We start from the raw sequence: 27,052 nt of genomic DNA, 5'->3' as shown, positions 1-27,052 counted from the left end.
GGCAGAGTGGACAGTGAGAGAGAGAGACAGAGAGAAAGGTCTTCCTTTGCCGCTGGTTCACCCTCCAATGGTCGGCGTGCTGCGGCCAGCACACCGCGCTGATCCGATGGCAGGAGCCAGGTGCTTCTCCTGGTCTCCCATGGGGTGCAGGGCCCAAGTACTTGGGCCATCCTCCACTGCACTCCCTGGCCACAGCAGAGAGCTGGCCTGGAAGAGGGGCAGCTGGGACAGAACCGGTGCCCAGACCGGGACTAGAACCCAGTGTGCCAGCGCCACAAGGCGGAGGATTAGCCTATTGAGCCGCCAAGAGTATTGATTATTTAAGCTGAGTTAAGCCCAGCTGCTCCCTCTGTCTCCTGGTCTTTGCATGTGATTGTTCCTCTGTGCATACTCTGCTGTTACCAGCCTCCATGGTACAAACAGTACCATGCAATCTTAGACTGTGAATCTCCAAACATTCATTTTCCTTCTTAAGTTATTCCTCTTGGATATTTTTGTTAAATTAAACAAAAGCTTACTAATTGGAGCCTTAACCCCAACTGTGACAGGATTTGGAATTAATTTGGTAATTCAGATTGTATCCAGTCATAGGGTGAAGTCCTAGTGTGATAACATTGCTGGGCTTTTAAGGAAGAGAAGTCTTTTCCTGCACACGCAGCAAGGAAGGGCTGCGTGAGGATACTTTGAGAAGGCATCATTTACCAGCCAGAAGAAGGCCTTCACCAGAGCCCAACCATGCGGGCACCTGATCTGGACTCCCAGTCTCCAGAACCATGAGAAAATGAGAGTGTGGTTTAAGTCACAAAATCTATAGTATTTTGTATGGCAACCTGAAATGACTGATGCAGTGACTTTCCCAATGCTGTGGATTAGGAGACACATTGAGAGGTCAATGGCAAAACTAGCGTTTTAACCTGAGCGTTTCTGCCTACAGAAGCCCAGCCTTTCAATTCCAGTCTGAATTTTGAACCAGGAAACAATGAACATAGATAGCCTTTTAAAAAGGACCAAGCCCTTCAGTTGAAGTTTGTATTTTTGCTTCACATGTTTAGCAAACCTGCACAAAACTACTAGATGTTTGTCTTTTCTCATTCTTTTACCTGATTTCTTTTGTGTTCTAGGAGGATGTTATTATTTGAGCTTTCAAAATGCCAGGTTAATGTTAAAAAAATGTAACCAATATTTCTAAAGTGGCAATATTGCAAAAATCCAAGGAGATTTAATATTGCTCTATTGGCTTTTTATAAAACATATGAAAAAACAAAATATCCAGTGTTATGGCTGCAACTAATTGGCAGTGTTCCATTAAACCATGTTAAAAATTAACATCTATTAATTGGACTAGGAATTCAGTGAGAATGACAGCTGCTAGTGCCTTTTACAGTTACTTTGTTTTTCTATAATCCATATGGTAGAAATCACATAATGCTTTTCTTTCCTACTGAAATAAACATTTACATTAAAAAGATTCTACTCAGTGTGGTCAGGGTATGTGCAATTGTTAGTATCTTTTCTTAAAAATGTTTCTGTTAAAGCTGAACTATCTTTCTCCCCCTCTTTCACAGGTTTTCACCAGCCATATTTTTATATCTGATTAGCATCATGCCATCATTGTGGCTTCTTGAAGTGCATCATGGGACTCAGGTACTTCATTTTGAAAAGTAGGAAATTAGAATATTCAGCAAAAAACTACTTGCACAGTATGATCTGATTTATTTCCATAATCCAATTTTCTAAAGAACTGGAGTTATTAAGGATTAAATAAGAAGCCATTATTAAACCAAAGTGAATATATGACTTGTCAAAGAACCAAAAAGAATACTACATTTAATGCTTAAGACTACATATTAATTAATAGTTTGCATTACAGTTCTTTTAAAAAAAGATTTACTTATTTATTTAAAAGGGAAAGTGTCAGGAAGAGAGGGAGAGAAAGATATGTATATATTCCATCTACTGGTTCCCTCCCTAAATGGCTGCAACAGCCAGTGCTGGGCCAGGCCAAAGTCAGGAGCTAGGAACTCAATCATGGTCTCCAATGACTTGAACTCTGGTATGGGATGCTGGTGTTGCAAACAGCAGCTTAATCCAGTGTGTCACAATGCCAGCCCCCTGTATTAGAGATCTTATTCATAAGACCCACTCCCGTTGAGGCCAGTGCTATGGTGTAGTAGGTAAAGCTACCACCTCTAGAGGTAGGACCTCATATGGGTGCCGATTCAAAACCAGACTGCTCCACTTCTTATCCAGCTCTCTGCTATGGGCTGGGAAAGCAGTAGAAGATGGCTCAAGTTCTTGGGCCCCTGCACCCACGTGGGAGACCCAGAAGAAGCTCCTGGCTCCTGGCTTCAGATTGGCTCAGCTCTCTCCAGTGAGGCCATGTGGGGAGTGAACCAGTGGATGGAAGATATCGCTCTCTTTCTCTGCCTCTGCCTCTCTGTAATTCTACCTTTCAAATAAATAAATAAAACTTTAAAAAAAAAAAAAAGACTCACTTGCTCACCCAAACCATGCTATAAGGGGAAGTGGGAATTTGGTTTTAATCCTTGTGGTTTCAATGAGTTTCTGTATTGTGCTGAAGATAGCAGGCCTCAATAATCTAGTGTCCTGGAAAGTAACATTTTTAAGACCTACACAACCAAAGTCAAAACCAAACCCTCATCTGTACTCTGCTATGTAGACATAATCAAAATTGTAGGGACTATTTAAATTATTTAAAATAGTCTGACTTAAAAATACACCTTTGCAGATTATAGGAGATTCACTTCCAAGGATTTCATGGGCTTCTCAGTGAAAAACAAATGCTATTGCAAAGCCCTCAACCAAGGCTAAAGGAGAGGACCATGAGATCCACTGTAGGGAAAGGCAGGCTTGTATGGATCAGACCACATTGCCCTATAAAATAAACAATGGTTTCCAATGAGATTTCTCACTTTTTATATAGAGATTTGTTTTTAAAATTAAAACATATATTTAAAGGCTGGTATTGTGGTAAAGCCACACTTATTGGGGCACCTGCAACCAATATCAAATTATCAATTCAAGTTCCAGCTACCTTGTTCTACACTACTGACAGCTTCCTGCAAATGGAGTGATGGCTCAAGTGCCCCTGTCACCAAGTGGTAGACCAGATGATATTCCCGACTCCTGGTTTCAGCCTCATCCAGTCCCAGTGGTATGCAGACTTTTGGAAAGTGAACCAGCAGATGTAAATCGGGTTTTTTTTTTTTCTCTATTTCTTTTTCTATGTCACTGTGACATTCAAGTGAAATAATCTTTATTTTTACTTATTTGATAGGCAGAGATTTAGTGACAGAGCGTCCATCCCTGCTGTCTCACTTCCCTGGTGCCTGCAATGGCCAGGACTGGGCCCAAGCTAGGAGGCACAAACTCAGTCCAAGTCTCTCACGCTGGAGCCAGGGAGCCACTAATTTCTTGAGTCATCATGGCTGCCCCCTAGGTCTGCATCAGTAGGAAGCTGTAGTCTGGAGCAGGAGCTGGGTATAATATCCAGGCACTCTGATGTGAGTATCTTAATTGGCATTTTAACCACTAGGCCAAATGTCTGCCCCAGAGAATTTTAACTGAGCTATATCCTCCAGGGACAGCTCTAGTCAACATGTTCTAGTCTGGGCTCCGTCATCTTGTTGTTAATGCTCCTCTACCACTCCGAGAAGGCCAGCTGGTGAAGTCCACCAGAGTCCAGCTTGAACATCAAGGTTCCGGTTACATTTCTCTGCTGCAGATGAACTGTACTTATGTTTTGGTACCTTAACTCATAAAACACTTTAAGCAAGATCTGTGAGAATTTAGCTCTGCACATATTACTTTGCTACAGTTAGTAATTTTGTAGCAGGGCTAAATCTCCAAAATATAACCTTATCTGGAAAATGCTTGCTCCAAAGTTTAGGCACACAGAGGGGGATTTAGCTTTGTGGGATATTTTTGGAGAAATCCACAAGCAAATCCCACTAACATAAGCATGAAGACATTATTTTTCTTCTTTAAATTTCCTTCTAAATACATTAAAGTCATAGACTATGTCTATGTCTACAGCAAAAGTATTTTTGTAACTATAGATTGGTTGGTTCAAGTGAGCATGGCTTTTTTCAAAGCCATGTACCATAAGGAGTTAGGGAACTATTTCAATCTCCTTACTACTTACTTCTTTCAGGAGTATGGAAATAAGCGCTGGTGATTTGAATCAATTTTTTCCTTCACCTCCAATTCTATGACATGGCTATCATCCACAGTAACAATTCATTTCCCCAAATGCTTTTATAATATAAACGCATTGCACAGTTAATTGATATACAGGTCAAATCCCATTACAACAAATAGCATGCAACCAAAAGCTCTCTTTTTAATAAAAAAAGATTTTTGAGCCCCAGGCAGTACCTCTCTAATTTCCATACTACAAAAGAAATTGAACCTTTAGTAGTAATGGATTTGACACTGAGAATTAAAATGAATGCCCAGAGATTGAATTGGGCTGAGTGAACAGAGATGGAAGTAGAAACAGTATGAAAGACAAAAAAGTATGAGAATTGCCTTCAAAGAATTAAGAAATGTCAAGATAAAGAGAGGAACAGTAAGTCTGTCAGTCTACTCATTTAGGGAAGTTTGGTTATGACAGTAATTATCTTTCATCTCCCATGTTTCAGTGTTTTCTGTTATACTTTCTCATTTACAGACCCAGCAACTCCATGAGTTAGGCATGGTGCACATATTTATATTTTATAAAAGAGGACCCTGAGTCTCAAAAAGGTTAAGTAATTTTCCTAAGGCCACACAGCTAATCAACAACAGTGCTGACACTTAGAACCTAATGAACACCCATTTTCACTAAGCCACATTGCCTTTTTTCAGATATGTGTTGTATATTTTAGAGGAGTTTGCATTAAAATCTTCTGAATTTTTCATGAGAAAAAAGTAATTTAATTTCCGTTTACATTTTCCATTTACTCTACAACCTAAATGTATTCACCTATGACTTGTAATAGGAAAACACCCTGACCTATGTCATGAAGACATTTTCCTAGATGACCAATTTGGTACCTACATTCCTGAATCTGGCAGGATCTACTTGCTTGGAAAAACAAATAGTTATGACGATTGTGACCTTAGCCCTTAGTCCGATCTCTTTAGGAACCAGCACAACTAAAGTCATGGAAATGTCCTGCGCTTCATAATGTTCCAGTCAGGCTTGATCCAAAGGAATATTTTTGAAGCCAATAAGAGTTTTAAAGACATAAACATGAAAAAGTAGCCTGTTCGGATCCAGATCATGGATATGAAATCACCTCTACAATGCTGAATGTTGAATGCAAACATTGTCACTGCAGATTAGGTTTTAGGAGTCAAATCACTTCTTTACTGCAGTCCTAATGTAGTTGACACTTAAAGGAAAAATCTCACCCATCATAACAAATAGAATAACAAGAATGGAGAGACATTCCAATAAGTCTCCTTATCACAATATTGGCACCAAGATGCTTGTTTCAGAGTTATACATTGCACTAAACAATGATTGTCTTAAAAAATAATAAGGTGTTTCTAGGTTTTTAGAGATAAGGATGTAAAAAACATATCCAGGTCACTTTTTTTTTTTTTTTAAGTCAGAAAGACATAGAGAGAAAATGAGAGACAAAGTGAAATCTTCCATCAGCTGGTTCACACCCCAAATGCCTGCAACTGCTAGGTCTCTACATTAGTCAGAGCTGAGCCACATTGAAGCCAGGAGCCAGGAAGTCCCATGGGGGTGGCAGGGATCCAATTAGTTGAGCCATCACTTATTATCTCCTAGCTTGTGCATTAGCAGTAAGCTGGAATTAGAAACAGAGTGGGGACTTGAATCCAGGCACTCTGATATTGGTTGGGACTACCCCAACCAGCCTGTTAACTGCTGCACCAAATGCACACCGCAAGGTCTCCACTTTTATTATACTGCTCTCGGCCTGTAAACAAAATGTTCAAGTGTGCCCTACAGATCATTAAGTTCTTAGAAAGAAGCCAAATATTGACCCAGCCATGAGGATTCGTGGCTTGGTTCAAAGATTTAATGTTTTACTTTCATTAACTTTTCATGGAACTTTAGCTGCACACATACACATACACACAAATTGTATAAACAGCTGTATTTTTGCTCCTAGAGATATGGCACATGGCAATATTTCTTAATTATTCATTTCACCCATGACACTAGTTGTTTGGATGGAGAAAAATAGCTTCTTTTCAGACTTTCTTTCTACTTTTTCAAGTAGCTTGTAAAATTATCAAAAAAGTTCTAAAATAATTAAGGAAAAACACTTTTTACAGCTTTAGTTTTTAAAAAAATAATTTCTCTTTAAAAACAAATGTGTGATTGTGAACATGTGGTAATGATAGTGGTGGTGCTGGTGGCTGTGTTGTGTGTGTGTGTGTGTGTGTGTTTGAAAATATGTTGGAACCACAGATGTTTAAAAAATGCTTTAACCTTTTTTGAAGTAGTCTGCAAAATAGGCATTATCTACAGTGACATTTTCAAGTGCCACTCCTTTTCTCTAATGTTCATCCTTGTTTTTCTCCACCTTACATTTCCAGCACCTGGCTGGATAAAAATACACAGTTCACTTCTAGAAATACATTTGCAACATGAAGAAAACAGGAAAGAAAAAGAAAATCACTTCTTTGAGGTCCACTGTCAAGTTTTCCAGAAATTTATAAACTGACTTTTCTACTTGACACTACAATATATATAACATTGAACATGCAAATTTTTCTGCTTGTTTTGGTGTTTGATAGGCAAGATTGAAAGTAATTGAATTATATACTTAAACAAATGGTATTTTAGGTAAGAGGCTTCTAGGTAAGAAACAAACTTGTAAAATAAACGTTTTGAATAGGATTTTACATGTTTGTTGTTGTCATTGATTGCTGGTTTGTTATAATTCTTTCAAGGTTCAGGAAATAATCAATTATTAATTCTTAAATTCTGTAGCTCTTCACAATGACTCTTACCACATGCATCTTTTAAATGTCTATGGAAACATAAGACATGTTTAATAGAAAACTGATTTTCTATCTCAAGCCTATCATATTCAGATTTTCAGAAATATTTATGTATATTTTATAAACTACACATATATGATCATAATCCGTTGGATAGGTTGAAGCTGTTTTAAACTGTCCCTTATTGTGATTTTTTTTATATGTTGTCTTTCCAATTCCTAGTATTGCAGTGTGCCATCTGAAGAAATGTCACAGAATACTAGCAGAAAAGAGGACATCAATTACACTGAGGTATCCAGTGAACAAACCAATGGAGCAGATTATCTCATTGAGTCGGTGAGAGCTTTTCCTACCACCATTAAAAGGTGTAACTAATGGTGGACCTGATGAGGATAACACACTACACCTCTCTCAGCTCATTCTTTCTATGAAATTTGTCAATTGGCTAATTGTTTGGCTTAGGGATTAACAAAATAAGATTTTTATGTATTATTTAACATAGTTAACATGCATAATTTTATATAAATATAGATATATTTTTCCTACAGTATTAGGAACATTGAAATTAGACAATATGCATATGCAGAGAGACAAATACATAAAGAAATGATATAATTAAACAATTGGAATCTGATATATGTATATAAAATTTTAGCATGTTATTTTTTAGAGACGTTTTGATTCACAGCAAAATTGAGACAAAGGTACAAATACCTCATATTCCCCTGCTTCCACATATGTAGTTTCTTCCACCAACACCCTGCATCACAGTGGTACATTTGTTATAATTAATGAAACTACATAGACACATCACCACCCAAAGTCTACAGTTTATACTAGGGCTCATTTTTGGAATTATGGAGACTATGGGTTCAGACAAATGAGTAATGATATGTATCTATTATTATAGTGTCATATGGAGTATTTCTATTGCCACAAACATCTATTCCTGGCAGCCAGTGGTTTTGTTTTTTTTAATTGTCTCCATATTTTGGCCTTTTCCAGAATGTCATATCACTGGACTCATAGAATACGTAGCCTTTCAGACTAATTTCTTTCACTTCATAATATATTCCTGTATGTTTTTTTCATGGCTAGACAGTCATTTCTTTGTAGTGATAAATAATATTCCATTGTCTTTTTTTTTTTACTTATCCACACACTTATTGAAACACATTTTGATTGCTTTCTAGTTTTAGCAATTATGAATAAAGTGGTTATAAATATTTTTATACAAGTTTTTGGTGAATATAAGTTTTTAACTCCTTTGAGTAAAAACTAAGGAGCCCAATTGCTGGATCATATGGTTAAGGCCATGTTTAGTTTTGTAAGCAATTGGCAAACTGTCTTGCAAAGCGGCTATACCTTTTTGCAATTCCCACCAGCAATGAATCAGAGTTCCTGTCTTTCTACATCCTCCCTGCATTTGGCATTGTCAGTTTTCTGGATTCTGGCCATCTAACAAGTGTGTAGTGATATCTCTTTCTTATTTTAATTTGCATCTCTCTGATTACAATATATAGAATATTGCTTTATATGTTTATTTGTCATCTTCTTTTGTGAGGTACTGTTAAGGTTTCTGACACATTTTTTTCATCAGGTTGTTTTTCTTACTGAATTTTAGGGGTTCTTTGAATATTTTATGAGGTATATATTTTACAAATATTTTATTCCCGTCTGTGGCATATATTTTGTTCTTTTGATGTTGTCTTTTACCAACAAGAATTTTTTTTTTAATTTTAATGAATACCAGCTGTTAATTCTTTCTTTCAAGAATGGTGCTTTTGGTATTGCATCTAAAATGTCATCACCATACATGAGGCCCTATAGGTTTTTTCCCATATTATTTTTAACACGTTTATAGTTTTGTATTTTAAAGTTATATCTGAGATCAATTTTGAGCTAACATTTGTGAAGGGTGTCAGGTCTATGTGCAGGTTCATAATTTTGCATATGAGTATCTAGGTATTCCAGCACCATCTGTGGACAATAATATCGTTTACCCATTGAACTGCCTCTGTCCATCATACTTTCCACAATATGATAGACTACTGATTCTGTGAGGTTTAATACAATGATTCAATCTACAAGAACAATTTATATCACTCTGGGAAAACTGCTTAGCCTCTCTGCCTCTCAGTTTTCATCTGATCATTAAAAATATTAATATTTTATCCTACTAATATGCTTCATATTTTCTCTACCAGTATGATTCCTGAATTACACTGGATACATGTGCTGTTTTATAATATAAAGAATGGTGTAAATGAAATATTATTGATTTTTATGCATAGTTTCAATCAAGTTAGCATCTGCTTGTTCTTTTCCTCCCTTTACTTGTACATTTAATATTGGCAAGTGATCAATAGAGGTAAACAGATTTTAAAGAAACAGAGTTAAATAACTTGCATAAATAAATTAGAATCACTATCTTATCCATTCTAGATCTAAGTTCTGGTAGTCTTTAGACCATCTCTATAGCATCAATATTACATGAAATTTATTTAGAAGGAAATTGAGCAAGAGATTTCATCCAGACATGAGTGGAATATAAATTTTTCTCAAAGTACAAGAATACTGGTAGATTAAAACTTGCTTGCTAATTTAAGGATTATTGAATAATAGATTTTAATATCCTGAGTAAAATAATAACCTTATAGTAATTCTGTTTCTTTGCATTTATGTAATGGATAACATTGTTATTTTTTATATTCCTGGTTGACTACAATAGATTTCTAAGGCAATAATGAACAAAAAGGAAGCTTTGTACAGTGACAAAAACATCACCAGATGATTGAATTCATATTTAAAATCTATAAAATCAAAATATAAGATTTTTGTGATTTTAATGTGGACCTTATAAAATTTTGCTATATTATACTTTGTTATAGTGTACAATAAATAAAATGGGAAACAGTCTTCAAAGCATTGCAAAATTGGATTTTAAATATTACATAGTGCAATACCACTAGCAACTGTAAGGCTTAAATCACTTGTTAGTTACAGGGAAGCCCCATCTTAAGAACCACATTGGATATTCTTTTTCAGAGTGTTTGGCTGAAAGGAGCGTTACTTTCTTTAAGTGAAGAATAAGTCCTATGAAGGATTGTCTACAAAAGCAAAATCTTGATGGAGAGCCATGGTAAAGCGGGCATTTCTCTCCAAGATTGTAGCTGATAATCCTTCTATGTGTGTGACATTTCTGTTAAACAGGCCCGAGTTTTTGTAAATAACTTATCTGCAGTATGTGAGAAAGTTTGGACTTTGGGACTCCATCAGACATTCCTACTACTGCTAATAATTGGAAGATGGCTACTACCCATTGGGGGAGAGATCACTCGAGACCAACTCTCACAGCTTCTCCTTATGTTTGTGGGGACAGCTGCTGACATTCTGGAATTCACAAGTGAGACCTTGGAAATACAAAGTGTGAGGTAAGCAGGCCCTCTAATGAAAAGATTTCTTACGGTAGACAGGACCATGCATCTATCTCTTTGTTTTGTTATTTATGTTCTGAATGAATAGGATTTTTTGTTTGTTTTGTTTTGTTTGTTTTTTAGAGGAGGTTTTATTTTTAACTTTTACTTAATGAATATAAATTTCCAATGTACAGCTTATGGATTACAATGGCTTCTCCCTCCCATAACTTCCCTCCCACCAACAACCCTCCCCCCTCCCACTCCCTCTCCCCTTCTATTCACATCAAGATTCATTTTCAATTCTCTTTATATATAGAAGATCAATTTAGTATATATTAAGTAAAGATTTCAACAGTTTGCACCCACATAGAAACACAAAGTGAAACATACTGTTTGAGAACTAGTTATAGCATTAAGTCACAATGAACAGCACAGTAAGGACAGAGATCCTACATGAGGAGCAAGTGCACAGTGACTCCTGTTGTTGACCCAACAAATTGTCACTCTAGTTTATGGCACCAGTAACCACCCTAGGCTCTCATCATGAGTTGCCAAGGCTATGGAAGCCTTCCAAGTTCGCCGACTCTGATCATATTTAGACAAGGTCATAAAAGACAGAGTGAGGATAGTAACCAATGATCCTAAGAGTGGCATTAACCGGGTCTGAACAATTATACAGCATTAAGTGGGGAAGAGGACCATCAGTACACACAGGTTGGGAGTAGAGCCATTGGTGGTAGAGTAGAGGTTATGATTACAAAGGAATGAGGCCCAAGTGCACTAGACAGGGTCTAGAACAAAGGACAGAGTCATTATTAGAGGAGCTAAGAAAGGTGCTGTCTAAGCTACAATTAAGTTTTCTGATTGAGAGGCAAATAGAACCTGACAGAAGGGGCTTGATAATAATCTGTTGGGCTGTAGGCCTTGTAAGTTTAAGAGGCCCAGACCTATCTATCTCTTCACATGGGGTACATCCTAAGGGAGGTGTGAACCTCCTAGGGGAAGGCACTCTGTTGACTTTCATTACTTAGCTGGCCTGGGAGGATTTTCAATATATGATACTCCATTGTTAGAATCATAGATTTTGCTGCTGATTAGGTATGTTGTAGAAACCAACACAGTTTATATTTAAATCTATACATGAAGGCAGTTTCTGCTATAGAAAGAGGCATATGATATTCCCAGTGGGAGATGAGAGAAAGTCTCTGCACATTTGTATGACCACAGATCAGGTGGCACCAAGGTCATCTGAAAACCTTCTAGAGTGGAATGACCATCCCCAGCCCCTCTTTCACATTCCAAAGTGTCAGGAACACAGTAAATCACACAGTTCTTTTCTAGACCATCACATGGCTACAATTTCAAGAGAGAGACTGCAGGAGATGTGGAGAAAGCTCTCCCCTCTACAGTTGGGAAATGTGCATTCCCTGGTGGGAATGGAGAATGGGGTAGATGAAGTTTTATTTTACTAAATTTCATTTTCAGCCAGTTTTGTTCCAAGTGCCCAAAGGCTTTCTGGTGTAGATACCTATAAATTAAAACTTATTGAGTTGGTACTTTTATTTTTGCCACAAGCAAATAAACTCAGAATCCATGATCACATCTGTTTATAGAACCACTTTCTTACCATTAGGGATTTAAGTCTCAGTGCCTGAATGTACTTTAAGCTTGGGTTGTTCTGCACTATGCTATAAAAACAAATTGGAATGAGACTGGCTTTTAATGCTACAGTTTACTTTATGCTGTGTTTCTCAAGCAAATAAAAAAAGCTGAGCAAAATACACTAATTTACTGATTAACATAAATATCTCAATTACAGCACAAATGATATTTATAACCAAGGGCTATCTTTACAAGATTAGTTTCTATTTCATTTATACTAATTTTACTTTTAGCTTATTAAGTTGACAGATTTTTTCAAAAATAACTCAATCTAAATCAGCTGTCTTCAAACTGTTAATTTTAGTTTTGTAGTTGTAATACTTTACATATGATCAGTGATTTACATTCTTCATGTATAGAATGTTTTTCAAATATTTAAGACACATAGAATGTAATGTGGTTACAAGAAAAACATGAAGAAATCCTGACAGAGCTCATGAAAGCATTAAATATCTGCAGTAACAGAGACATGATAATATAAAGATAACTAATGTATGCTAAACACCTAAGGAAATGGAAGAGAACAGAGGATAATAAAAGAGGTATTGGACAGTGTTACGTTTTGTGGGACCAGTCATACAAATGTAAGAAATGCCAACTGCAGCTATCTTAATGGGCTGTTAATAGTCCTATTTACAGGTAGAACTAAGGGAATAATTTACAGACTGTGTTTGCCAATAAATGATAAATATTAAATAAGTAAATGAATGAAATTGTAGTTTGCCCAGCCACTACCCCAATAAAAACTACACACCAATTCACACCAATAAAAGCTACACACCAATACACAGCAATAAAAACTACACACCAATACACACTTTGAAAATTGTAAGGTATTCTTTTACTCACCAACTATTGGATAGACATATGTGCCAGGCACTGTTCTATGCAGTAAATGGGGAGAAAATGATGAGGAACTGTTGTGCAAAGGGACACACAGTCCTGTCCCAATAGGGACTATTTCAATTTATCAAGAATTTAGGAAGCACTTGATGTTTCAAGACAGCTTAAATACACCTAATTTATTCTGTTACCTACAAATTATTCTGAATGCTTCACAAAAACATTTAAAAGTTCTTTCAACCTGTGTCACACTCCAAGAATATTAATGTTTAAATTGAGTCAAATAAACTACAGCTAGCCCTGCATATCCATGGGCAGACTGAACCAACTGCAGTTTGAAAATACTTGAAAACAAAAATTTCATCTGTATGAAATATACAGAGGATTTTTTTTTTCTTAAACAACATGGTGTATGTATGTAGCACTTCCATTGTGTTAAGGATCATAAGTAATATACAGAAGATTTTAAAGTATATGGGAGGAAACACAGATATTATATGTAAATGCTACCATATTTTATACAGGGGACATGAGTATTTGCAGACTTTGGTATGTTCTAGGGTCCTGTCACCAATACTCCTAGATATCAAGGAGATATCCTAGTTTATGTGTTTAAGATTTGTTTTCAGTTTTCATTTTATCAGATTCAGTCATTTTTATTTTTAATAAAATTTATTTTTAATGATATTTTATTTTTAATGCTTCTGCATTGTGTCAGTGGCCTTCTGTAATCTCTGTTCCACTCCATTGCCTCCATGATGCAACTACTACTGCCTTCCCTCAAGGTGAAGACATAGAAAGAGTCTCTAGTTTTCTCTCTTCTGAAAGCCATCTTCTAAATGATGATTTCCTGTTTTAGGTCACAACTCTTCTTCAATAATTGGCACTACAAATGTTTGATTTTTCAAAGGAGATCCTTAAACCTTTCCCTTTGAGCTCAAAAGGACAATCAGGAAGAATATAGTTTATACAGAAGTAAAGGATATTTACCTGTTATAGCAGAAAGTCCCTCATTGTAGTTTGCCTGTTATTGTAGTTTTCCTATTATCAATGACATTTTGATTTTTCTTTTATTATATTCCATGTTTGGGGCTGACTTTTTTAGGAGAAAATCTGCAAAAGAGTCTACATTGCAATGATTTTTAAATCTCTTTGCTGTAATCTCGCTAATGTCAAAGTCTGTTTTAAACAATTTAAACCAATTCCATTCCGTTGGCCCACATGAAGTTCATCTGCCTAATTTTTATGAGTTTACATAGACTTGTAAACCTCTTGGTGTTGCAATTTTTTGCCTAACAGCTTTATTTAGTTATGGTTTAAAACATCATAATGTTCAACTATTGTAATTCTACAGTTCCATGATATTTAGCAAATTATAGATTTGTACAACCATCCATGGTTAAAACATTCCCACGACTCCAGAAGGATTCCTTGTGACTTTTTCCAGATGATTTTCACTCCCACCACCAACTCTAGGCAATGTTGAGATGCACATACTATTTATTTTGTAGAGTTTCCTCTTCTAGAAATCTCATGTAAATGGTATTATAAAATAGGTGGTCTCTATTATCTGGTGTTTTTTACTTCACATAATCCTTTTGGACTTCCCCCATGTTATTTAATGTCTAGCTTCTTTTTAATTACTGAATTATATAAGGGGTTTTCCAAATGTTCATGGCAGATGCATATTATTTTTTAGTTCTACTTTTCATGAAGTTTTTGAAATACCTTTATGTTCCACTGAATATGTTTCTCCATATTGTTTGTCTATTCAGTAGTAGGTGCATGTGTACATTATGTCCAGCTTTTTTTTTTGCTATTAAAAATGATGTTGCTATGAACACTCATGTATAATTTTTCATTTATTTTTTGTAGATATCTAGCAATGGAAAGGCTAGCTTTATTCTAAGTACATGCTTAACTTTTTAATAGGATGCCTTTTTTTAAAGTAGCTGTACCATTTTATACTCCCACAATCAACATATGTGAGTTCTGTTTTCTCCATGTTCTCATCAACACCTGCCCCTCTTTTTGTTCAGTCCATATGATTATAGCTATTCTAGTGGTCATATAGTAGTATCACAGTCTTTTTGATTATAGTTACTCTAGTGGTCATATAGTGATATCTCAGTGTGTCTTTAATTTGCATTTCTCTAATAGTCTGTTGTTGAATATCTTTTCATGTGCATATGTCTTCTTCAATGAAATGCCTGTTCAATTTTTTGCATATTTTTAAAATCTTATTGTTGAGCTGTATGAGAGTTATTTATGTATTCCAGGTATAGGCCTTTATCAGATATGTAATTGTATATATCTGATAGATATATTTTCTTTCTATTTACAGCTTATTGTCCATTTTTACAGGGTTATTGATTTATTTGAATGTCATAGTTAGAGACAGAAGGAGATCAGAGACAAACCTTCCATCTACTGGTTCACTACCCAGATGGCTGCAATGGTTAGGGTGGGGCCAGCCTGAAGCCAGGAGCTTCTTCCAGGCCTCCCACATGAGTGCAGAGGCCCCAGCACTAAGGCCATCTTTTCCCATGGTGCATTAGCAGGGAGTTGGTTGGGAAGTAGAGCAGCCAGGGCTCAAACCAGTGCCAATATGGGAAACCAGCATCACAAATGGTGGCTTTACCCACTATGTCACAGTATTGGTCCCTGTTGTCCATTTTTACATGTACTCTTCTGAAGAACTCATCTTAAAAGTTTTGATAAAACCCAAACCAATTGTTAATTAAGCATATCATGCTGTTTGTTGTCATATCTAAGAAACTGCTAACTACATATTTAAAATATCTTCTCTTCTGTTTTATTATGGAAGTTTTTAGCCCTTACAATAATTTCTATTAACTATTTTGACTTAATTTTGAGGTAAGCTTTCAACTTTATTTTTTAATTTGACGTTGCCTCAGCACTATTCAGTGTCCCAGTGTGACTAATTGTTGAAGACTTTCACTATTAAATTATTTTAACATCTTTGTCTGTAATCAATTGATCACAGATGTAAGGGATTTTATCTAGGTCTATCACATTCCATTGTTCTTTATATAATACATTATAATAATTTTATTAAGTTGGAAATTGGGTACTATAAGTCCTTCAACTTTTTAAAATGTTTTAGACATTCTAGGCCCTTTGCATCTCCACATAATTGATATAATTATCTTGTTGAGTTCTAAAGAAAACCTTGTTGTGGTCTAATAGCAACTGAATGAATCTAAGGATCAATTTGTCAAGAACTGTTGTCTTTAAACTTTTAAGTTTTCATTTTTGTGAACATGAAATAGCCATCGGGTGAGGAACCTTTTTTCTGCCAAGGGCCATTTGGATATTTATAACATCATTTGCAGGCCATACAAAATTATCAACTTAAAAATCAGCTTGCTATGTATTTCTTGAATTTCAAGTCCTACCTGTGGTTACCTTGGCAGTCAGACCAAATTATTTCATGGGTCTTAAACAGCCCACAAGACAGATACTCCCATCCCTTGGAAAGTCCATTACTTAACTCAGCAATGTTTTATAATTTTTAGTATATAGGATTGCACCACTTTTCCTAATTTTTCCTAAGTGTTTGAGTCACCTTGATGTTCTTACTAACATAATTATTTTTGTAACTTTATTTTAATATTGCTACATTAGAAACACAAGTCACTTGTGTATGGTTCTGTGCCAAGTGATCATGCTAAACTGTCTTATTTGCTCTATCCTTTAGCATTTTCAACATACAGGATAATACAATTTGTTAACAAATAATGCATTAAATTCTTTCTAACATGCATGCCTTAAATTTACTTTTCTTGTCTTATTGCACTGGCTAGAACTATTTTCAATGTCAAATAGAAGTAATGAGAATTAACATTGTAGTCTCAAGCAATAAACATTCTATGTTCATTAAGGATGATGTTAGCTGCAGGTTTTGCAACAGCTGTCCTTTTTCAGTTGAGGAAATTATCTGTTTAGAGATTTTTTTTCGATGAGTGTTGAATCTGTAAAAATTCATTTGCTGTTTTTATTGAGATACTTATGTATTAATTGTCCTTTATCCTATTAAAGCAACAATTTAAGTTATTTTCAGATATTAAGCAAACTTTGGTGTCCTGGGGTAAATTTTACTTGGCTATAATTTATAATATGTTATACATGTTTCTGGATTCAGTCTGCTTACATTAATCATTTTTATATCTATGCTTATGAGGCATGTTGATCCTTTCTAATGATATCTTTTCCTGGCTTTGGTTTCATAGTGATAATGTATTCATGAAATACCTCAGGAATCATCCCCTTTTTTCCTTGTTTTCTAAAGGAGTTTCTTTTAGCATTGAGATTATTTCTTCTTCAAATATTTTATAGACTTCACGTAAGGAATCACTTGGGTCAAGACTTTGTGGTAAGATTATTTTTTAATTATCAATTCAATATCAGTACCTCTTATGATTCTATTTAGAAATCCTATTACTTCTTGAGTCAATTTTGATTATATTTTCCTTTCTAGAAATTTTTCCATTTCATCTAGGTTGTCTAATTTTTGTCATGAAATTTTCCATTATGTTTACTTATTAACTATGTTAATTGCTATGGTGGTGTTGATGCTTTCTTCTACTTTCTTGAACTTGACAATTTGTATTTTTACCTTTGTCTTTTCCCAGGAGGAAGGGAGGTTGGTTGGTTAGTTTGGTTTGGTAAGGTTTATTGGCTTTATTGCTCTTTAAGAATAACTAAGTTTTTAGTTTCATTGATTGTACTCTATTGTTACACTGTTTTCCACTTCATTGGTTTTTTTCTCTGATGTTTATTTTTTCTTTCTTCATGCTTTCTTTGGATTTAATTATTTCCTTCTTTTTCTGGTTGAATATGAAAGCATATGTAATGGATTTTAGACTTTTCTTCTTTTCTAATGTGGGCATCCAGAGCTACAAATTTCCTTCCAAACACTGCTTTACTATCGTCCCATAAATTTTGGTATGTTTTCTTCTTATCTAATATAGTTAAAAGTAATCTTCAATTTTTCTGGTGATTTTTTCCTTAACTCATGGGGTATTCAGGGAAATTGTTTAATTTCCACACATACAATAAAATTCCTAGGTATTTTGTGTGTTGTTATTTTCTATTTTATAATATTAAAATCTGAGACTATAGCTTAACTTGTTTCGGCTTTTCAACACTGAGACTCATTTTACTGTCTAGCATATAGCCTATCCTTAGAATATTCCATGTGTGCTTGAGATAAATGTGTATTTACTTGCTGTTGGATGGAATGTTCTATAAACATTAGAAAGTTGGTGATAGTGTTGTTCAAATCTTCAATAACCTGATTTTGTCTACTTATTCTATCAATTATCAAGAGCAGGATCTTGAAATGTTTAACTCTCGTTGTTGAAATGTCTATTGTTCTTTTAAACATTCTAGGTCGTTTTTGCTTTATGTATTTTGGGCTCTGTTTTTAGGTGTGTAAACATTTATTTTTGAGAGGCATACTGATAGCAACAGATAGAAGGAGAGAACCTTCATCCACTGGTTCACACTTCAAATTCCCACAATGTTTTGGCAGGGCCAGGCTGAAGCTGACAGCCAGGTCTCCCATGTGGGTGAACAGAACCCAACCACTTGAGCCATCAATACTAGCCATCAGGGTCCACATCAGCAGAAAACTGGAGTCAGGAATCAGAGATGGACATTGAACTAAGTCATTCCAGTATGGGACCAAAGCATCCCAATTGGTGCCCCAAATGCTAGGCTAAACACCCATGCCTACACATCAAAGTTTTTTAATGTACTTTTGATGTAGCAACCATTTTCTTCATAAAATTTCACTTTTTTTCTCCACTAATACTATTGTATGGTAATCTATTTTGTCTCATAAGCATATACACACTCTAGCTTTCTTATTATGGGCATGGGATTATACTTCTTCCATTCTTTTACATCAGACTGTTTGCATCTTTGTATCTAAATGTTTTCCCTTACAAACACCATATATTGGTGTCTTGCATTTCTTCTTTAGTTAATTAAATCTTTGTCTTTTAATTTGCTTGTATTATTAGCTTCCCAGGGCTATCATAACAAAGTGCCAAAAATATCATGGTGTCAAACAACAGAAATTTGTTCCTATCCATGGCTCCAGAGAGTAGAATCCAAAATTGGGGTTTTGGTTTTCACTGGAGGCTCTGAGGAAGAATCTACTCTATGCTTCCCTCCTAGCTTCTAGTGCCATCTGGCAATCCTTGGAATCCTTTGGTTTACAGACATTATCACTCTAATTTCTATCTTTTTTCTCAACGTGTCTGTCTCTGTCTCCAAATTTCCCTTTTCTTGTTAAGAATGCTAGTCATATCTACAAAGATACTATTTCCATATAAGGTCTATTATTCCTGGTTAATCCATAGACTACAATGTACAATTTCAGTCGTTGCACTTGATTTCATATTAATACTAACCTAACTCCAGGAAAGCATAACAATAATGCTCTATTTGCTCATGGCTCCACTTTTCCATTCCTTCCATTGCTTATAGCTCCATTTCCTCCCCCTCCTTTTTGCTATTATTATTATATACATATGCATGGCATTCAAAAGTTTTTTCCCACAAAAATAAACTTATCTTTTAATTTCCACAAACTTTTTGAAGTATCCCCACATAAGTATGTCTTCCCACGTATTAAAATAAATAGCCTCAAAGACTTCATTAAAAACCTAATTTTTCATGCTTGCTTCAGGTGCACATTCACTAAAATTGGGAAAATGCAGAAAAATTAGTATGGCCCTTGTGGAAGAAAACAAAACACCTGATATTTCTTCTAAAGCAAATTTGCTAGCAACAAATTCTCCCTTTCTTTACCTGGAAATGTGTTTGTTTTGCTTTTATATTTGAAGGATAGTTTGGTATATAGACAGTATTTCCTTTGCACCTTATATGTATACTGTTCAACTGTCTTTTGGCCCTCATTGTTTCTGATCAGATGTCAGCCATTACTTATTTTGTTGTTATCCTGTACATCATGAATCAATTTTCTGCAACAATCTTCAAGGACTTCTTTTTTTCTTTGTCTTCCAGTAATTTGGCTGTGATAGAACTAAGCATAGATCTCTTTGTTGCCAGTTCTTTTAAGTTCTTTTAGGGTTTTTTTTTTTTTTTTTGCTTGCCTTCCTGCATTTGTAAATAATTTTCCCTCAAATTTTCCAGCCACTGTATTTCTAAATATTTTTTCTGCTCTTTTTTCTCTTCCTCCATCTGGAACTCTTATTAACAACATGGTCACATTTCATAGGTCTTTTAGATTCTAGTAATTATTCTTCAATCGTATTTACTCTCTGTCCTTCAGATTAGATCATTTCCATTGATCTATTTTCAAGGTCCCTGATTCTTTCTTCTGCTATCTCAATTCTAGAGGTAGCATGAAGTAGTAAGTCCATGTAGTGAACTCTGCACTCCCATTTTTACATTTCAGCTACAGAAATTCTGTTTAATCCTTTTCAGAGTTTCTCTGCCCTTACTTATTTGTTGAGCTATTGCTTTAGATTTGCCTCAATTTATGAAACATGGCTTTCTTTCTTTCTTTCTTTGAAAGTGATTATAATGGTTGTTTTGATGTCTGTTTCTGCTGAATACAATATCTGGGGCCCTTAGGATCAGTTTCTACTGACTGCCTCCCTTCCCCAAGGATAGTCACCCAACCCTTGTTTTTTGCATTTCACTTACTTTTTGGAAAACATTCATTTGGGTGATATTTTGTAACAATGTATTATCCCCAGGCAGCCACCACCACCATCATCACTAGGTCAGGTTTCTTTCCTTGAATCTACTGAGGTCTCATTTTTTGTTTGTTTTTAATTCTTAGTTTTACTTTTAGCGTGGCATGTTACAGTCATATCTATGTAGTTTGTGGTCAGCCAGTAATTTAGTCAGATTATGCTCAAACACAGCTCTTACGACTTCTAACCTCTGATGATCTGTTTATGTTTTGGATAGCAAATTTTATTTATTTATTTGAGAAACATAAGTGGTTTTCTTATTAGAATCAAAAACAGAGAACTTTGTGGCACAAATAGAGTGTTGCTTCTCAGTTTCTTGAAGAGGAAGACAATAGTTGAAAATTGTTATTTCTGAGAAGAAGCAAAAAAGTTGCCAGTTTGCAAACAAACATAACAGGTGATTTCAATGAAAGATAAAATATATTTTAATAAAACACAGTTTCAAGTATTATTCCACATAACAAGGCAAACCTAATATGGAAGGAAAGGGCTTGTGGAAGGAAAGGCCCCACTTCCTAACACATTTTAAATTCAGGATGTTTTCATGTCTACTTCAACTTTTATTTGCCACTGGGTCTCTTGGGTCTTCCCTGTAAATGCCTGCAATTGCTCAGTCAGGCAAGCATACAGGAGAACTTATCTAGCTCTTCTATAGCTCTCTTATTTCTCTCCATTAAATTTAAAGTAAGTTCACCACTTATCCCAACAGGGATTGCAACCTCAAATAGAAGCTATGGATTTTCCCATCCATTTCTAATGAAGTTTGTTATTTTTATTGACCTTGCTTCTAAGTATGAGATTTCATACTGCAGTTCCCATCAGTCAGCACCTTCTGACCACAGTTGGTTTCCACGGCCAGTTCCTCTCTGGTAAAACCACTGCTCTGACTGGTCTACATGGTTTTAATGTTCTTGCAACTTGCATAAACTTTTCACAAGGTTTTTGTGACTGCAGGCTTTACTTTTCTTAGAGAATTTACTAACTTTATTTTTCCCTGAGTATTTACTTTAAAAAACTTGAAATCATAAATTTTTTCTTTGCTCACTTGAGATGCAAATCCTCTCCCAACCTCTTACCAGTTTACAAGGAAGAATGTCTACCCGTAAGGATCTGGAAACCATCACTGAAATGTACTAAGTAATGGAATAAATGTAAAGAATGGACTAAATGTCTTACGGAGGTAGAGTCCCTACTCACCAGTCTGTGTACATGGTTGGGGGTGGTGGATGGGGAGGGTAGAAAAAGGGAGAGCCCAACTTCCATAAGTCTCTATTAGCAAACAAAAAAGGCCTAATCATGCTGATGAACTTCTACTCCAGCACTTTTACATTAGGTTACTCTCACCCCAGTGCTTAAAAACTCTCCCACCTTTCACTTCAGCAGAGTTAAGAAGTTCTAGACTATTCAATCTCTCTCCCATAATGGAATGATCTATCTCTTATTGGAATAGTCTTGAATAAATTCTGCTCTCCTTGTTTAATTCCACTCAGTGTAAGTTGTCCTTAATGTAGCCATTCCGAGGATATGACAATGGACATGGGCAAATGCTGCAGATTCCCACTGTTCCTACCTGAAGTTCTTCCATGTTTTCATGAATAATTGTTACTAATTTTTGTTTTGACAGGCAGAGTGGACAGTGAGAGAGAGAGAGACAGAGAGTAAGGTCTTCCTTGTCCGTTGGTTCACCTCCCCCAATGGCCGCTGTGGCCGGTGCGCTACGGCCGGCGCACCGCACTGATCCAAAGCCAGGAGCTAGGTGCTTCTCCTGGTCTCCCATGCGGGTGCAGGGCCCAAGCACTTGGGCCATCCTCCACTGCACTCCCGGGCCATAGCAGAGAGCTGGACTGTAAGAGGGGCAACTGGGACAGAATCCGGCCCCCGACCGGGACTAGAACCTGGTGTGCCGGCGCCGCAAGCAGAGGATTAGCCTATGAGCTATGGTGGCGCCAGCCAATTGTTACTAATTTATTGTTTGTCTTTGGATGATTTTCAGATACTGGAATGGTTATTCTGGGCAATTTTCCTGGTGTTATATTTGTTTATTGGGGAGAGAATTTACTGAACTTCTCATTTTGCTACACTTTCCAACATTTTCACAAGTACGGAATTCAATATCAATACTAGGAAGGGTCCACAGGCCATTTATACTTTTGAAGATTACTCCATGCAGTCCTTTTTTGAACATTGATCGTTTTCTCATAGCATTACTGTTATTTCATTATATCTGACCACATACATCTTCCTTTGTTTACCCTGTTTCTTTCTTCTTTCTTTTCATATTTCTTGATGAAACTTTTCTGCTGGCACAGAGTGACACCTTGCTTTCTTTTCTCTAAAAGTGTTTGTCATTTTTTGGAAAGGTAGATGAATTCTACTCATTGATTTTCTCTTATCTATAGGAATATTTCCACTTCTGAAGGAAACAGTTATAAAATTGTCAAAATGTGACCTATTCTTCCTAATTTTCACCCACTAGGATGGGTGTATTGAATCACCAAATTCTTGTCTTCTATCCTCCTCGTCTTCCAAGTAGAGAAGTGATATACATCAATAATTATATTTTTCAAGGCCCTTTCTCCCTTTATAAGTCCATTCTCTGCTTACATGTTTCTCAGTTGACATTTATGGAGGCAGATGTCACATATGAGACAGTGATGGATAAACCCACCTCAGAATTTCTTTGCAAATCTTGAGGTTTTTGTCATTCAAACACAGTGATTTATTCACTTGCCAGCATTTAGTCTTCCTATTTTTGCTCTCTCATCTAATAAATATATCTGATTGCATAAAAGTTTTGCTGACTTATTTTCTCGAAGTTATTTTTGATACATTCACTATTACATGTGTTTTACAAATGCATTTCTTAACATTCATACTATTCTATCATTTCTTTGTGCACAGAAAATATATGCATATGCAAAAGCACACATTCATTATTATACAGTGAGCATTGGGTTTAATTAGTGGTAGAGTTAGGCTAAAATGGATTCCTATTTTGTATAATGATGAAATTAACACCAAAGATTTTAAGAAATATATTGACAAAAATATTAATAAAAGAAGCAAATATTAGGTAATGTTTATTTGTCACTTTTTATGTGCCAAGAAGTCTTCTAAGGATTTTAGTTTCATAAGTTATTTAGTGTTCAATTTAACACTATGAGGAAGACACTATCATTATCACTATTTTAAAAGTAAGAGTATCAGGCAAAAGGAATTAAGAAAGTCTCAAGTTTACATGTAATATAAACTAACTTGCAGTGACCTACCAACTTAGCCTGAGTTAGATGCTATTCTAAGAGCTTCATATGTTTACTATATATCAATATGATATTTAATAAAATTACATAAATCCAATGACTATTATTTTTCACATTCTCAAATGCAGATGAGAAAATTAAAGCATACAGATGTTAAAATACTTGTTAAGGGCCGGTGCCATGGCTCAACAGGCTAATCCTCCGCCTTGCGGCGCCGGCACACCTGGTTCTAGTCCTGGTCGGGGTGCCGGATTCTGTCCTGGTTGCCCCTTTTCCAGGCCAGCTCTCTGCTGTGGCCCGGGAGTGCAGTGGAGGATGGCCCAAGTGCTTGGGCCCTGCACCCCATGGGAGACCAGGAGAGGCACCTGGCTCCTGGCTTCGGATCAGCGCGGTGCGCTGGCCGCAGTGCACCAGCCACGGCAGCCATTGGAGGGTGAACCAACAGCAAAGGAAGACCTTTCTCTCTGTCTCTCTCTCTCACTGTCCACTCTGCCCGTAAAAAAAAAAGAAAAAGAAAAAGAAAAAAAAAAGAAAGAAAAAAAATACTTGTTAAGATCCATATAGCTAGCACATTATCAAGATGAAATTAAAGCCCCATCCTATGATTCTGATGAAGGTGCGAATTCTGGTGACTTGACACCAAAGCTCACACTTTACCACTGCTTTCTAGTGCCTTGCAGACAAACTGTACATGAGTATTTAGTTGAATTATTGCAATGTGGGATTAGAGGAAACATCAAAATTACCATCTTGTGGAAGATCTATTTGGCGTCCACTGAAAAATCCTCTCTAAAATATTCTCAAGAAGTTGTTCTATAGACTGAAAAATTCCACTACTAAAGAACACATTAACCCAAGTGACAAATTAGTCTCTTTTGTAATAATATTATTAGAAAGTACTTTTATTCATTGCGATGAAATTTGGATTCTTACAGGTGCAGCTAAATTCTTTTTAGTACTCTGAAGTTACAAGATATAAGTTTAATTTCTCTTTCACATTATATTTATTTAAACACACAAAGTAAAGCTTCTGTATTATCTTCTGTAGTTTTCAGTTTCCTTACTTATTGCACATATGACACAGCTATGAGTTCCCTTCCCATTCTAGTCTCTCTTTCTCCCACCCAGCTTTTTTTTTTTTTGACCAATATAGCAATTTTAATAATAGCTTTTAAAATCTTTAACTCTTTTTGTAGATTGCCAATTGATTTTTTTTTCACTTATTAAACTTTTATTTAATGAATATAAATTTCCAAAGTACAGCTTATGGGTTACAATGGCTTCCCCCCTCCCATAACTTCCCTCCCACCCGCAACCCTCCCCTTTCCCGCTCCCTCTCCCCTTCCATTCACATCAAGATTCATTTTCAATTCTCTTTATATATTGAAGATCAGTTTAGTATATATTAGGTAAAGATTTCAACAGTTTGCCCCATATAGCAACACAAAGTGAAAAAATACTGTTGGAGTACTAGTTATAGCATTAAATAACAGTGTACAGCACATTAAAGACAGAGATCCTACTTAATATTTTTTTAAAATTAATTAATCTTCTATGCCATTTCCAATTTAACACCAGGAAAAATACCATGGAAAAAAAAAAAGACCTAAATGAAAGATCTCTGTGAGTGAGATCCCAGTGGAAAGAACGGGGCCATCAAAGAAGGAGGTACCTTTCTCCGAAGGGAGGAGAGAACTTCCACTTTGACTATGACCCTATCGGAATAAGATCAAAGTCAGCGAACTCTAAAGGCTTCCATAGCCCTGACAACTCATGACTAGAACCTAGGGAGATTACTGACGCCATGAACAGGAGTGTCAAATTGTTATGTCAGCAACAGGAGTCACTGTGTACTTACACCCCATGTGGGATCTGTCCTTAATGTGTTGTCTAATGTGAAGTGATGCTATAACAAGTACTGAAACAGTATTTTTACACTTTGTGTTTCCGTGTGGGTACAAACTGATGAGATCTTTACTAATTATATACTGAATTGATCTTCTGTATATAAAGATAATTGGAAATGAAAAAAAACAATCCCACCCAGCTTTTTAAAAAATTGTGTTTATTTGAAAGAGAGAGACAGAGAAGGAGAGAAAAAGAGACAGAATGATCCTCTATCTGTTGATTGACTTCCCAAATACCTATAATACCTGGGGCTGGGGCAGGCAGAAGCCAGGAGCCAGGAACTCCATTGGATCTCCATGTTGATGGCAGAGACTGAAGCACTTGAGCCATGACCTACTGCCCCCAGGTTTATTATCAGGAAAGTGGATTGGAAGCAGAGTAGCCAGGACTTGTTGCAGGCTCTCTGATATGGGATATGTGTGTCCCAATTGGTGGCTTACCCCTCTGTAGCCACAGTCTCTCCTTAAAAAAATTATTTATTTATTTTTTATTTCTTGGAAAGACAGAGATAAGTAGATAGAGAGATTCCATTTACTGATTCACTCCTCAGATGCCCACACAGCCTGGATTGACAAGGCAGAAGCTAGGAGGCAGAAATTCAAGTCTCCCGTATGGGTGATGGAGACCCAAACACTTAAGCCATCACCTACTGCCTTCCCAGGATAAATGTTAGCAGGAGGCTAAACTTAGAAGTGAAGCTTGTCTCTGCTATGGCCTGGGAAAGCAGAAGAAGATGGCCCAAGGCCTTGGGGCCCTGCACTCATGTGAGAAACCTGAAAGAAGTTCCTGACTCCTAGCTTTGGCCCAGATCCTGCTGTTGTGGCCATCTGGGGAGTGAACCAGTGGATGAAGACTCTCTCTCTTTCTCTCTGCCTCTGTCTCTCTGTAACTCTACCTTTCAAATAAATAAATAAATATTAGGGAAAAAAAAAAAGAAGAAGAAGCTGGGACTTGAACCTAGGAACTCCAAAGTGGAATGTGGACTTCCCAAGCTGCATCTTAATTGTTGTACCAAACAACTGCCCCCAACATCTCCTTTTTTTTTTTTTTTTTTTTTTTAGGGATTTACTTATTTATTTGAAAGGCAGAGTTATAGAGAGGAAGAGGCAGAGAGAGAGAGAGAGAGAGAGAGAGAGCTCAGAGAGATTTTCCATCCACTCATTCACTCCCCAATTGGCCACAATGGCTGGAGCTGCGTGGATCCGAAGCCAGG

General features: G+C 36.2%; 1 protein-coding gene and 1 long non-coding RNA gene across 2 annotated transcripts in view; one reads left to right on the top strand and one right to left on the bottom strand.

The window, feature by feature from the left end:
• LOC133776018 (uncharacterized) overlaps nt 1–27,052 on the bottom strand; it is a 548,830-nt gene that overhangs the window by 199,862 nt on the left and 321,916 nt on the right. The window lies entirely within an intron of this gene.
• Nucleotides 1–27,052, top strand: part of TMEM26 (transmembrane protein 26) — a 52,258-nt gene that overhangs the window by 18,346 nt on the left and 6,860 nt on the right. Inside the window, exons 2-4 of the mRNA XM_062214599.1 lie at nt 1,566–1,644; nt 7,213–7,326; nt 10,204–10,424. Coding sequence (XP_062070583.1) covers nt 1,566–1,644; nt 7,213–7,326; nt 10,204–10,424 — 414 coding nt within the window. The remainder of the gene's footprint in view (nt 1–1,565; nt 1,645–7,212; nt 7,327–10,203; nt 10,425–27,052) is intronic.

This window comes from Lepus europaeus, chromosome 17, assembly GCF_033115175.1.
Source record: "Lepus europaeus isolate LE1 chromosome 17, mLepTim1.pri, whole genome shotgun sequence".
Classification (NCBI taxonomy): domain Eukaryota; kingdom Metazoa; phylum Chordata; class Mammalia; order Lagomorpha; family Leporidae; genus Lepus; species Lepus europaeus.
The sequence above is the reverse complement of the archived record's forward strand: the minus strand, read 5'-3'. Positions and strand labels throughout refer to the sequence as shown.